The sequence below is a fragment of the Oncorhynchus tshawytscha genome, linkage group LG05 (genome assembly GCF_018296145.1).
Source record: "Oncorhynchus tshawytscha isolate Ot180627B linkage group LG05, Otsh_v2.0, whole genome shotgun sequence".
NCBI classification, from domain to species: Eukaryota; Metazoa; Chordata; class Actinopteri; order Salmoniformes; family Salmonidae; genus Oncorhynchus; species Oncorhynchus tshawytscha.
The window spans coordinates 61995014-62009111 of record NC_056433.1 but is presented as its reverse complement, the minus strand read 5'-3'; the positions used below and the strand labels follow the sequence as shown (position 1 = coordinate 62009111).

Sequence of the window (14098 nt, the reverse complement as noted above, 5' to 3'; positions counted from 1 at the left end):
GTGGAAAAAGTAAAGGGGTCTGAATACTTTCCGAATGCATTAATATATAGACACACACACACAACTGATTTGCTCAAACGCATTAAGGAAAGTAATTCCACAAATGAACTTTTAAGAAGGCACATCTTAATTGTAATGCATTCCAGGTGACTACATCATGAAGCTGGTTGAGAGAATGCCAAGAGTGTGCAAAGCTGTCATCTAGGCTATGGGTGGTTTTTGAAGAATCTCAAATATATTTAAATTTGTTTAACATTTTTTGGGGTTAGTACATGATTCCACGTGTTATTTCATAGTTTTGATGTCTTCACTGTTATTCTACAATGTTGAAAATAGTTTTTAAAAACACAAAAAAACAATTGAATGAGTAGGTGTTCTAAAACTTTTGACTGGTAGTGTTTATGTATGTATGTGTACAAATCACATCTCTCTACAGTTATTTAGCCTTGTTCATATTGAGTAGTTCATTACAACACAATATTGGCAGTCATAAAACAACCTCTTCAAATAAAATGTTATTGGTCACATACACATGGTTAGCAGATGTCAATGCGAGTGTAACGAAATGCTTCTTAGTTCTGAATGAGCAGTAATATCTATCAAACAAGTAATCTAACAATTATACAAGTGTAAAGGAATGAATAAAAATATGTACATTTAAATATATGGATGAGCGATGGCCGTGCGACATAGGCAAGATGCAGTAGATGGTATAGAGTACAGTATATACATATGGGATGAGTAATGTAGGGTATGTAAACATTATATAAAGTGGCATTGTTTAAAGTGACTAGTGATACATTTATTACATCCAATTTAATTATTAAAGTGGCTAGAGATCTGAGTCAGTTTGTTGTCAGCAGCCATTGAATGTTAGTGATGTTTGTTTAACAGTCTGATGGCCTTGAGATAGAAGCTGTTTTTCAGTCTATCGGCCCCATGTTTGATGCACCTGTACTGACTCAAGGGGTTGTTGTCCTTGATGATCTTTTTGGCCTTCCTGTGACATCGGGTGCTGTAGGTGTCCTGGAGGGCAGGTAGTTTGCTCCCGGTGATGCGTTGTGCAGACCTCACTACCCTCTGGAGAGCCTTATGGTTGTGGGTGTAGCATTTGCTGTACCAGTCGGTGATACAGCCCGACAGGATGCTCTCAATTGTGCATCTGTTAAAATTTGTGAGTGTTTTTGGTGACAAGCCAAATTTCTTCAGCCTCCTGAGGTTGAAGATGCGCTGTTGCGCCTTCTTCACCACGCTGTCTGTGTGGGTGGACCATTTCAGTTTGTCCGTGATGTGTACGCCGAAGAACTTAAAACGTTCCACCTTCTCCACTACTGTCCCGTCGATGTGGATAGGGGGGTGCTTACTCTACTGTTTCCTGAAGTCCAGGATCGTCTCCTTTGTTTTGTTGACATTAAGTGCGAGGTTATTTTCCTGACACCACACTATGAGGGTCCTCACCTCCTCCCTGCAGGCCGTCTTGTCGTTGTTGGTAATCAAGCCTACCACTGTAGTGTCGTCTGCAAAGTTGATGATTGAGTTGGAGGCGTGCATGGCCACCCGGTCATGGGTGAACAGGGAGTACAGGACAGGGCTGAGCGGAATGGAGATGTTGTTTCCTACCCTCACCACCTGGGGGCGGCCCGTCAGAAAGTCCAGGACACAGCTGCACAGGGCGGGGTCGAGACCCAGGGTCTCGAGCTTAATGACAAGTTTGGAGGGTACTATGGTGTTAAATGCTGAGCTGTAGTCGATGAACAGCGTTCTTACATAGGTATTCCTCTTGTCCAGATGGGTTAGGGCAGTGTGCAGTGTGATCGCGTCGTCTGTGGACCTATTGGGGCGGTAAGCAAATTGGAGTGGCTAGAAATAAAGTCAAGATACTATAATGGTGATCTTACTGTCAGTCATGACAACCTTTTGAAAAGAGAAACTTAAAAAGTCACATAACTCACACAGTAGGCTGTATAATATAAATAAAATGAAACAGCATCATTAAATCTGTGAAACACACAGACTTTGTGAGGCTACAATGTCGCAGATGCTCTGCACAACTCCGTTGAACTCCTCAGCATAGTCATTGTGAGCTGCTCCTTCAACCATCTGAGACTAAGAAAGAAAAAGGGAGGCAGTGTGAGGTTCAGCTTTCCATTTCACTCTGTGATTTCAATATGGGTTTGGCAGTGATTTCTTATTTACATGTTTTCTCCTTCCACAATGAGTGATTGGTGTGTTTTTACACTCCATCTCACCACAGTGCAGGTGTAGCTCCTTCTAGAGCATCAACCTGAAGATCACTGATCAGCCCCGCAGAGTTCCTAGGTGTCTTGATAGCACCATAAATCCAGAGAATGCCAGGCAGATGACAAAATTTGCCCACAAAGGACCGCCGTGCCACCTTCCTGTTCAAGTGAGCACAGCACAAGGCGAGTCCAAAAATGTATTGTATGCTGCTGCATAAATTATGTAATATGCCAGGGAGATGTAATGTTGGGAGATGTAACTAATGTATGTTGTGTAGTAAGCTGTTAGTAGCCCATGTATGTTGTGTATGTTCACCCAGCTGTTAGTAGCCCATGTGCCTCACCCTAATAATTAAGGTCCCTTTTCCCCTCATAACTTAGTCTACTGTTCTGACTTGGTGGTGCACATTTAACATATAGCCTGTATCAGAGAAATGTCATCAGTCGCGTTGTACAAAACTGGCGATAGCTTTCCGAGCTAAAGGATAGCCGTGGTTAGCTCGGATATGAGGTGAATAATACTTTTGGGGAAAAAACAGATCCGCACCACATTTGGTGAGGCGGGTTGCAGGAGAGTGTTTTGAAGTTGAGTTTTTAGAAAAAAATATAGAAAAAGACAAAAAGATACAAAACATATATACACGGGACAAGACGAGGACGTCTGACTACGTCATCTTGGAAACCTTGAAGAAGCTATAGAAATAGAATTTAAACGCAATAGAAGAGTTGTTTCTTGTACTATTGTCTCGTGTCTTTAGAGAACTGTTTCACTTTGATGTACTTTTTCTTCTGTCCTTATTTTGTCTTTCTTTTCTTCTGTTAACTAGATCTTCTTTGTTAGCTAGCTAGCTTCTTCCAGGAGAGTCCCTAGCAACTGCTTAGCAACTGGTAAACAATTTAGCTAGCTAAGGTAACTGTACAATTTTATAAAAAAGTTACTTTTTCCAAAGCCTATCTTCTTTGTTTGTTGCTTGTTTTGTCTCCAATTCAGTCTTGCCGTTCTTTTGCTTTTTCCAATGTACTTCACTCTAAAAACCATGTAGATTTCAATATTTGTAGGAGCTCATTTTTTTCAGTAGCTGCTGCTCAATTTGGAATCCGGAATAGTCCTTATCCCTTGCTTGTTAGCTAGTCAACTATGGCTATTTGACATCTCTTTGTATATATCCATAAAAATTATGCCCGTTGATTCATGATTTTGACTGGCTGAGAAATACTGCCGATCTGTCTCACCCAGACTCCCAATATGTTCAGTACTATGGGACTGCTGTAGATCGAATTTGAATAAACAATGTTGCAAATGTTGGAGAGACAGACAGCAAGGTTTATGCAAATCTCCACTGTTGAAATACATGTTAGTCTAAAAGAAATGTGAGATAATGCCTAGATGATGTTTATAGTGGATATCAAGTGTATTAATTGCCTGGCTGGGTTGATGAGACAGTGGATTGCACAGTCAGATGGAACAGAGTAAATAGGCATTTTAAAGTAATATATTTAGCCAGTGGTAATTTGTGGATTATAAACTGGGTGGTTCGAGCCCTGATTGCTGATTGGCTGACAGCCGTGGCATATCAGACTGTATACCACAGGTATGACAAAACATGTAATTGTACTGCTCTAATTAGATGGTAATCAGTTTATAAAATCAAATCAAATCCAATTTTATTTGTCACATACACATGGTTAGCAGATGTTAATGCGAGTGTAGCGAAATGCTTGTGCTTCTAGTTCCGACAATGCAGTAATAACCAACAAGTAATCTAACTAACAATTCCAAAACTACTGTTTTATACACAGTGTAAGGGGATAAAGAATATGTACATAAGGATATATGAATGAGTGATGGTACAGAGCAGCATAGGCAAGATACAGTAGCTGATATCGAGTACAGTATATACATATGAGATGAGTATGTAAACAAAGTGGCATAGTTAAAGTGGCTAGTGATACATGTATTACATAAGGATGCAGTCGATGATATAGAGTACAGTATATACGTATGCATATGAGATGAATAATGTAGGGTATGTAAACATTATATAAGGTAGCATATAATAACAATAAGGCACCTCAGGAGTTTGTGGTATATGGCCAATATAACAAGGCTAAGGTTGTATCATGGCATTCCGTGTTGCTTTGTGCCTAAGAACAGCCCATAGCCTTGGTATATATGGGCCATATACCACACCACCTCGGGTCGTGTTGCTTAAATAGACACAGGCTGGAATGCAGTTTTAACTAATCAGCGTTCAGGATTAGACCCACCCATTGTATAAAGCGGCATGACAACGAACGCGATTGGTCGACGGTCTGCTGGGTGGGGTTTTACGTGTCAAATCAAATTGTATTTGTCACGTGCTGAATTACAACCAGTGTAGAAATTAAATGTTTGCTTATGAGCCTGTTTTTCCATTCATTGTCCAATTTAATTCCTATCTCATCCTTTCTGTAATATCTCTGGTTAGGGTTTAGGACACTGAGGTATAGGTTTAGGGTAGGGACGTCCCAAGGATTCCGGATAACACAAACCTTTTTCCATTCGCAGGTTTGCAATAAACGAAACGTTTGGCAGCAGAATCGGCGTAATGAATACACCCCAGTTTCAGTGACACGTCATTTTTGTGCGGCATCTGACGGAAGCGACTTGCATCCTGATTCTCTTTGCACGTTTTGAGGCTTTTGTTAATAAGAAAACATGTCTAACTCGGTCATTTCAGTTATTTCTCGATTCTTGGAGGAATACAGGACCAAAACATCGAATAAATTGAAAGTGGTCGACGCCTACCTTTTCTACATCTTGTTAACTGGTGCATTGCAGTTTCTGTACTGCTTGCTGGTTGGCACCTTCCCATTCAACAGCTTTCTGGCCGGGTTCATATCTTGTGTTGGAGCCTTCATCCTGGGAGGTAATTTAAACACTCAACTGTAAATGTATTTGCATAATCTTGTGATATTCAGCTGTATTGTACATCAGTGAAGCGTGAGGCCAACCAATGGCAGCCACCATTATTGTGAAATGGTTTCTGATCAACTCACCCCATTTTTTTCTGACCTTCCTACAGTCTGCCTGCGTATCCAGATCAATCCAGATAACAAAGGAGACTTCCTGTCCATATCCCAGGAGAGGGCCTTTGCCGATTTCTTATTAGCCCACACTGTCCTGCACCTCGTGGTCATTAATTTTATTGGTTGAGAAACAAATTATTTGAACCCTCAAACCAGGTGTGAACAGTATGCACGAAGTACATCTTCACAGTAATTGTTATCCAGTGTTATGAATCTGCATGTTACTGACATGATTCTTGTTTATTTCATTTCACAGATTAACAACAGACTTGACCAAAATGCACCTGTCACCTCAAGACAACATTCATACAATAAGATTTTGCCTCCCTAATTTACCCTAACTGTAAGTGCATGGGCCGATCAATAATGACTGTGATAATACCCACATCTTCTACAAATTTGTCACTCAACTGTCAGTTTCTCAAATAATTATTTTGTACTGTTTGTATGATTGTTGCAAACGACTTGAGATTGTTGAAATAAAATAAAAACAATTGTTGAAGAGTTGTGATTTTAATGGAATATCTCTTTAGCATTATTGATAATGATTTTCTGAGCAGACCATTCAATAACTAGGACTGGAGACAACTCTCCAATCAGACTTATTCTAAAGCTACTTGAACTGTAGGGCTGTTTCATACTACATGTGTATGACCTAATGATTAGCTATAGACAGCAGTATTCAAATATAAAAGACATGCTAAATTCCCAGATTCTTTTTTCTCTGACACCCTCCAAATCTGTCTATTTTTCATAACTAATGTAATGATTACACCTTTATTAATTGCTAGCAATCAAAACTTGGCCAAGTCTGTTCATCTTGGTACATTGATCTAGTTCAAAATAAGGCAACAGTAAACACGTTGTCCCCCACGAATGATGCAGAAATAAGCGAAAGAAAAAGGACAGCTCTCCACACGACCTTTTCAATAAGTCTTGCGAGAGCTTGGTAAGTATGTTCTGTCTCGTATAACTGAGTATCACTAACTATGATGAAACAATTTTAAGAAGAGGCAACCGTAAACACGAATAATAAAGGTTTCCGAGTTCGTGGCATTTATCAAGACAGAACTTTTTCGTTATCTGACGCAACTGTAGGGCAGTAGGATTCACTTTCGTATATGCCCAGCAGAAGGCAGTAAAATACATTTTAAAGGGAAATAAAACATATTTTCAGACTTTGTAGCTAGTATTTTGGTCTTTTCAAGATTCCGTATGTGCAACTACAAACATATTCCCAGACCCCCATATACTTCCAGAGAAAGGTTTCTATACCGTTTTGATACTTCTGAAAGCATCCATGTAACTGGTAAAGATATTTTCTACACATATATTTATATAAACTATGATAGTTATAATATTGCTGACAAGTTGGTGTGTAGCTAGCTATTCAAGCAATATGCTAGTTATAACTAATTATCTAGAAAAGCTAGCGGCAGCCAACTTGCTAGCTATTGTAGTTAGCTTGGGCATTTTCACATACCGGTAGATTTAATAAAGAGTACATTTGGAAACTCTGGGTATAAGGAGCCATGAAGACGAACGTGTGAAGTTCATAAGAGCATCAAAGTAGATGTCAAATGAAAGCTAAGAGTGTGTGTGCCTCTGTTCCTTCATAATCTAATGCAGCTGGATATCTTTGTGGATCTATCCAGACTTTAGACTGTTCGAATCCACATCCACTTGAAAGCGTTTTGCTACACAAACTCCAGAGGAAGAGGGATACACACACTTTCTCAAATGCAGATCTCTAAGGAGTAAATCAGTGAATTGTAAACATATTGATAGTAGTAATCTTGTAATAACGATTAATTAAATTGTCAGTCATTTCACTCAAATGTATTATTCACAGATTGTCACCATGCCACTGACAAATGCTGAAAAGCAAAGAAGATACAGGCAAAGACTAAAGGAGAAGGGGAGTTATGAGGAGGTCAAAGAAAAAGACAGGAAGAGGCACAGTTTGAGAAAAGCAAAGGCTAAAAGCCAAGGAAAATGTATGTTTCTAGTGTTTTGTGAGTTTGATCAATTACCCTTTCAATGTATATTTCCATACAAATGATTTATAACTTTGTGTACCTATTTATGCTGCATCATCACAAAGAGAATGACATTCAAATCCATAATTAATTTCTGTGTCTAGAACAAAGCAGGGACCCATCATTTCATTCCGTTACCATAAATATGTTACCTGGTGTTAATCCACTTCTTAATAATCAGATACTTTTTTTTGTATAACTAAGTTGTCATATCACAAAGCTGACACCCCATTCTTTCAGCAGACATCTTTTAATCTTATTTCAGAGCAGATATTTACGTTTTTGGGAAACTTGGTCACACATTTTGGGGAATTTACTTTTGCTCTTAGTAATGTCCTGTTTATATTTGCTGTTTTATTCTATTCCTTACTCTGTATGTGTCCTTGGATCTTGAAAGGTGCAATAACATGTATTATTATTATTGACAGGGCATGAGTTTCATCATCATCTGCTGAAGATGGATCAATATGGGAGATATGAAAGCAGTGGTCAGCCAGGAGAGCTTTTTGTAGGTTAACCCACATTTTTATCCATTCTTCAAAATGAGAAGCAATTAATTCTACCATATCTAACACAATTGGCTGTTCATTAACAAGTTCTATTGGTCAAATAGTTTATTTCCCTAACCCCAACCATGGTCTGTTCTAGGATCACTCACTGCATTGGAGGCAGGTCAAAGAGGAGGCTGAAGAATGTGAGATTCAGCAGAGCCAAGGGTCAGCAGTTTCATTAGGAGTTGAAATATCCCAGGTTTGTCTAAAGGAGGACCCAATTGAACAAGATCCCTCCTTTGATACAGTTTCAGACATCCATGGAGTCACAGAACAAGAGCGTGTACATAAACCCACAAAGTATCTCAAAGTAAAGGTAAGTGGCCATATCCTTAACTGTGCAAGCCTTGTTACAAGGCACAGAGTTATTGTTAGAAATAAAATGATACATTCATTAATTATGTTTTCTCCGTGTCAGGTGCTGCCTTCTCTAGTCCCAGTCAAAGAGTCTGAAGAATGCTCCCTTGTGCCAGTAGATGAAATTGCCTCAATTACAGTGAAGGACGAAGAGAATGAAGACTGGTTGAAGTCAGAAGATGAGGATCTTGTGAAAATGTCAGTGCCTTGGGAGCTGTTGGAAACATCACCATCATCATCATGTTCAGATACAGAGGACAGTGATAATGTGCGGGTAAGTTCAAACATTTAATAATAGACTGAGTGAAATAGACACCCTTTGAGATGTTTTGTAAGGTTAGGTTTGTGTGCATTATCTCTTTAGCTGTGCTTGTCAATGGGCCTCCTAACAATATTTTATGGATGTTATGGAAAATGTCATGTTTTTTTCTCTGATAGCACATGGACACAAAAACCCTCAGTAGAAAGAGGCCAAGAGCTGCTGTGGCCATTCTACCACAGGATCCCCTGGATTCAGAGATGGAAGACCTAAGTGACTCAGAGGATGATGAGCTAGAGGATATTCCAAAACCAGGAGATCTGGAGGATGAGTCCCCTTCTAAGCTTACAAAAGGAGATGCTTCCCCATACCCTAAAACAACAGAGTCTCCCAAGAGAAAGAAGAGAAAAAGCAGAAATGTAATTATATTGGTTCCTACAGACGCATATAACCACAATCTTGACATAGTTGTAAGCCCAATTAATTCTAGTTCCTTCAAAACACAGCCAAGACATCCGCTTTGGAAGAAGGCCGACATAGATTCCTTCCAAGTTCCAGATCCAGTGTTTGTGGCACCACAGTGTGTTCAATCTCCCTATCAATATTTCAAGATGTTCTTCACTGATCAGATGATTGCACACATTGCTGAGCAGACCAACCTTTACTCTGTTCAACAGACTGGATCCGCAATCAACACGAACTCTGGAGAAATTGAGGATTTCTTGTCTATGCTTCTCTACATGGGTGTTTTTGACTTTCCAACATTTGTGGACTACTGGCATTCTGACTCTCGCTTCCCACCTGTGGCTGATACCATGTCTGTGAGAAGGTTCCAGTCACTCTGCAGGTTTCTTCACTTCAATGACAACATGCAAAATAATCACAGTCCTGACCGCTTCTACAAGATCCGACCTCTTTTTAACATGCTGCGTCAACAGTGTCTCCTCATACAGCCAACCAACAGGCAAAGCATAGCTGAAGTCATGGTAGCTTACAAAGGCACCAAAGCAGGAAATCTTCGTCATTACAAATCTAATCAGCATGACAAATGTGGTTTTAGGATATTCTGTCGGAGCAGTTATTCAGGTATTATCCATGACCTGCTACTGTACCAAGGGGATACAACATTTCTCAACAGTGGGCTAAATGAAGATGAACAGAATCCTCTGCTGAGTACCAAGGTTGTCACCACCCTCTGTACATCTATTGCAGAGCCAGAGGCTACAGTTGTTTTCTGTGACAACTACCTCATCAGTCTTGACCTGGTAAAGTCCCTGCAGGCCAGACTGGGTGTGAGGTGTATTGGCACTGTGAGAGCAAACGGCACAGGTGGAGCAACTGCAATGGATGACAAGGATCTTGCAAAGCTAGGGCGTGGAGCATACGACTACTGTTCTCAAGAGGGGGTGATTGCTGTCAGGTGGTTGGACAAAAAGAGCGTCTCAATACTAAGCAATGCATGTGGAATTGAACCTCTGGGGTATGTTAGGCGGTTATGTCGGGAGAACCATCAAAAGATTGATATCACATGCCCATCAGTCATGTTGGCTTATATTCAAGCAAAGGAGGGCATCGATCTGTCTGATATGCTGGTGCGTCTGTACAAGACACCTATGAAGGCACGCCGGTGGTACCTACCTCTGTTTGGTTACATCCTTGATCTGTGCATTGCCAATGGTTGGCTGATGTACAAGCGGGACTGTGACCTTCTCAAGGAAAAACCAGTGCACCTAAAAAGGTTTCGTTTGTCTGTGGCAGGGACTCTAAAAGTAGTCAACAAACTCCCAACCAGGGTTGGCCAACCATCAGTTCCTCCAAATCCACACACAACTCCAAAGCGGCTGCACAATCCCAGAGCCTTACAGCCTACAGCAGATGTCCGTTATGACTGCCTTGGACACTGGCCTATCTTTGGGGAACAGAGAGGAAGGTGCAACCTGTGCGTCAAGGGCGTCTCGAGGTGGAAGTGTTCCAAGTGTGGTGATGGAAAGTTGTTTTTGTGTCTGAACAACAAGCAGCAGTGCTTTGTGTGTTATCACCAGAAGTGATCATTATCAGAGCACAATATTATGTTGCTTTTTGTTACATAAAAAAATATTTATTCGAAAACATTCGTTTTTGTTGTTTTCCTATTATATGGAAGTTTCCATGAAGTTGATGGACAATCTAATTGTTGTCAGTGTTTCAACATTGATACTGTTAATTGTGGCCATTTTTGCTGTTACTGTGATGCCTATAATTTGGACTACCATGAAGTAAAGGTTACTTTTTTACTTATGTTTTACTTCACTTGAACATGTTTTTGTATTATTGTTTCATAATGACATGTACATTTACTAAGGTTTACTGAATTATTATAATTTGTGTTGCACAAATAAAAATGTGCTACTTGTTTCTCACTGTTGCCTCTTTGTTTATTTTTTCCACTAGTTTTTTTTGACTATTTTGCACCCTACCTATACTGAACAAAAATATAAAACACAATATACAACAATTTTACTGAGTTACAGTTCATACAACAAACAGTGGGTTAAGTGCCTTGTTCAGGGGCAGAACGACAGATTTTTACCTTGTCAGCTCGGGGATTCGATCCAGCAACCTTTCGGTTACTGGCTCTAACCACTAGGCTACCTGCCGCCCCGATCATGCTGTTTAATCAGATTATTGACATGACACACCTGTCAGGTGGATGGCAAAGGAGAAATGCTCACTAACCAGGAACCAACAAATTTGTGCACAAAATTGGAAAGAAATAAGCCTTTTGTGCGTATGGACAATTTCTGGGATCTTTTATTTCACCTCATGAAACATGGGACCAACCCTTTACATGTTTATTTTATATTTTTGTTCAGTACTCCCAAGTGGGTGAACCTATGCCCCCCCAGGCCCACCCATGGCTGCACCCATTGCCCAGTCATGTGAAATCCATAAATTAGGGCCTAATTAATTAAATAAAAATGGCTGATTTCCTTCTATGAACTGTATCTCAGTAAAATCTTAGAAATTGTTGCATGTTGCATTTATATTTTTGTTCAGTATAGCAAACAGTAGCAGCATATGTGAAACTGTGGCGTCAATATGCATGCGTGACACAGGAGTTTGGTGTCACCTTAATTGGGCAGAACGGGCTCGTGGTAATTAAATGGAGCAGAATCAGTGGAATGGTATCAAATACATCAAACATGGTTTCCAGGTGTATGATGTCATTCCATTTACATTGTTCTGGGCATTATTATGACTCCCCTCAACAGTCTCTTGTAAATTGTGTGTTGGCATGTCAGCGTAAGTATGTGTGGGTAGAGTCCAGTGAGTGTGCATAGTCAGTGCAAAATGCAGGCCTAGATAGTATTCAGCCAATTAATGAAGGTTATTTTTTGACTGAACTGAATCTCCCCTCATCTCTGCTTCAAAGGAGCATGACGTTTCAAGAGGGTTGAAGATTGTAGCAGTACATCATTGCATCCAACTATGGCACCTGCTTGACTATGCTTTTTCCACATTGGGCAGTAAATCAGTGGATGGTACTGATTTAGAACGTTGTTTTTGGCATCACTGAGCAGTGCCCATTAAATAATTAAATCCAATTGTTAGACTCTACCACCAACTCCAAATCAAACCCAAACATGGATTTCATGTTCTCGCTTTTGTAAGGGTTGCGTCAATCGAATCTGATATCAGGATAAATATGACACTGAGTCACCTTATTGTATACTATGTATTTTTTATTAGCTAAGCAATAAGTGGTAAATGCAATTTTCGTATATACGGGCTCTCTGTCCCACCTCGCAGGGCAAACAGAGAACTGACCTGTTCCTGACAAAGATATTATAATATACTCTGACAAAAGTAGTTCCTGCTTCCGAGCCGGCCTGTCAGAATAGAGACTGGGTGTGGTTTAAACTCACTCAGCCTATCGTTGATTGTTGACGCACAGGCTGGTCCCAGCCCCCTAGGCGCTTCAGCGGTCTCTCGTTGTAGTTGTGTAGAATATCTATGCGCCCATGCTCGATACAGTTATAAAGCACCTGGCTCCTGTTCTCTAACAAAATACCGTTTGTTCCCTACACTACGTTCTGTATGTGTCTGTTTTGATGTTATTCTGTATTTTTCCATCACGAGAAAGGCCCATGGCCCTGAAACTGTTAACAATGTCTCAAGTCAGCTATGTTGCATAACACATATACCCACACAAGCCAACAGCAAATATTATTCCATCACATATGATATGGTAAGGGCTAAAGTGTATAACACAGAACCTCACACTTTGCGTGCACACCTGTTTGTCCCAGCTAATCAGCCTCGCAATATGGGCACCTTGTTGACACAGAGAAAGTGGAATAGAGTGCGTGCGCAAACATTTCTATCCATGTTTGGTTTTGATTTGGAGGAGGTTGGTAGCATCTAACAACTGGATTTAATGGCTCCATGGGCACTGCAAATTACGACTTCCTAATCAGAATCGTCTACCACTTACGGATATACTTTCGGACGTAGTAAAAGTGTCGCCAAACAGGCACTGTCCGGCAAATAACTCTCATACAACCCGGGTAGATATATTGTGTTATATTCTCCTACATTCAATTCACATTTACACAAACTTCAGTGTTTTCTTTCAAATGGTACCAGGAATATGCATATCCTTGGTTCTGTGCCTGAGCTACAGGCTGTTAGATTTGGGTATGTCTTCAGGCGGAAATTGAAAAAAGTAGGGGTTAGCTCTAAGAGGTTATTAATTTTATTTTTTATTTTTTTATTTCACCTTTATTTAACCAGGTAGGCCAGTTGAGAACAAGTTCTCATTTGCAACTGCGACCTGGCCAAGATAAAGCATAGCAGTGTGAGCAGACAACACAGAGTTACACATGGAATAAACAATTAACAAGTCAATAACACAGTAGAAAACAAAGGGGGGAGTCTATATACAATGTGTGCAAAAGGCATGAGGAGGTAGGCGAATAATTACAATTTTGCAGATTAACACTGGAGTGATAATAAAGTGTGAAGCATTATATCTGCTTGTTGACTTGTATCATATCCGTATTAACTTGCTCTGCATTACACATGCAGCCATTAGCCATTTCTTTCCCACAGTTTAAAGCAGCATTTGGACAAGGCCATCCAGGCCCACCCAGCTTAGCACTAACTCATCACGACAACCACCAGCTGCATGTACACACCTAACCTTGAGAAACAGGAACAGACAAGCACACACACATAATCTTCTTCTTAGCTGAACATTGTGTGACAAAGAAAGGCACGACGAGACTCAGAGGGATGACGGACGGCCCAACAGGACCAATCCGAGAAGACAGCACCCCAACCCGGACCGACCAGAACTTCTAGACTCAACCTACTTTCTGTACTGTATATAACATACATGCACTCTGTTATCGGGGCTTCTTTCTGGAGGTTCCTTATGAGCTGAATGAACGGGCCCGTATACGCTGTACCAGATATCTTCACTCATAATTAAACTGTCGCTTGTTATACAATCTACTACTGTGTCCGAATCGATCCTTGACTGTCTCGCCCTCCTGCATATCCCTTATCAACAGAATCTACATGCAAACATGGTCTCTCTTT

General features: G+C 40.3%; 2 protein-coding genes across 8 annotated transcripts; both read left to right on the top strand.

The window, feature by feature from the left end:
- The first annotated feature begins 4674 nt into the window (after positions 1-4674).
- On the top strand, positions 4675-5811 carry LOC112251819 (dolichyl-diphosphooligosaccharide--protein glycosyltransferase subunit DAD1). Its single transcript, XM_024422758.2, has 3 exons — positions 4675-5149; positions 5306-5465; positions 5566-5811. The coding sequence occupies exons 1-2, from the start codon at positions 4939-4941 to the stop codon at positions 5434-5436; spliced, it is 342 nt and encodes a 113-aa protein (XP_024278526.1). The 5' UTR covers positions 4675-4938; the 3' UTR covers positions 5437-5465; positions 5566-5811.
- Positions 5812-6493: 682 nt separating this feature from the next.
- Positions 6494-10915, top strand: LOC112251052 (piggyBac transposable element-derived protein 2). 7 transcript variants are annotated; one of them, XM_024421717.1, is made up of 6 exons: positions 6508-6574; positions 7162-7324; positions 7777-7856; positions 7997-8215; positions 8318-8530; positions 8695-10915. In XM_024421717.1, the coding sequence occupies exons 2-6, from the start codon at positions 7171-7173 to the stop codon at positions 10561-10563; spliced, it is 2535 nt and encodes an 844-aa protein (XP_024277485.1). In that variant the 5' UTR covers positions 6508-6574; positions 7162-7170; the 3' UTR covers positions 10564-10915. The 7 variants fall into 7 exon arrangements, with proteins under 7 accessions (XP_024277487.1, XP_024277485.1, XP_024277486.1 ...); XM_024421718.2 differs by having other exon boundaries at positions 6522-6618; positions 7162-7306; XM_024421716.2 differs by having other exon boundaries at positions 6522-6618.
- Positions 10916-14098: the final 3183 nt, after the last annotated feature.

What these genes read in the sequence shown, in the direction of transcription:
- LOC112251819 (XM_024422758.2), top strand. Translation starts at nt 4,939, where the DNA reads ATGTCTAACTCGGTCATTTCAGTTATTTCTCGATTCTTGGAGGAATAC. An exon ending in TGGAGCCTTCATCCTGGGAG is followed by an intron (nt 5,150 to 5,305) that starts GTAATTTAAACA and finishes ACCTTCCTACAG; the next exon opens with TCTGCCTGCGTATCCAGATC.
- LOC112251052 (XM_024421717.1), top strand. Translation starts at nt 7,171, where the DNA reads ATGCCACTGACAAATGCTGAAAAGCAAAGAAGATACAGGCAAAGACTA. An exon ending in GTCAGCCAGGAGAGCTTTTT is followed by an intron (nt 7,857 to 7,996) that starts GTAGGTTAACCC and finishes GGTCTGTTCTAG; the next exon opens with GATCACTCACTGCATTGGAG. An exon ending in AGGACAGTGATAATGTGCGG is followed by an intron (nt 8,531 to 8,694) that starts GTAAGTTCAAAC and finishes TTTCTCTGATAG; the next exon opens with CACATGGACACAAAAACCCT.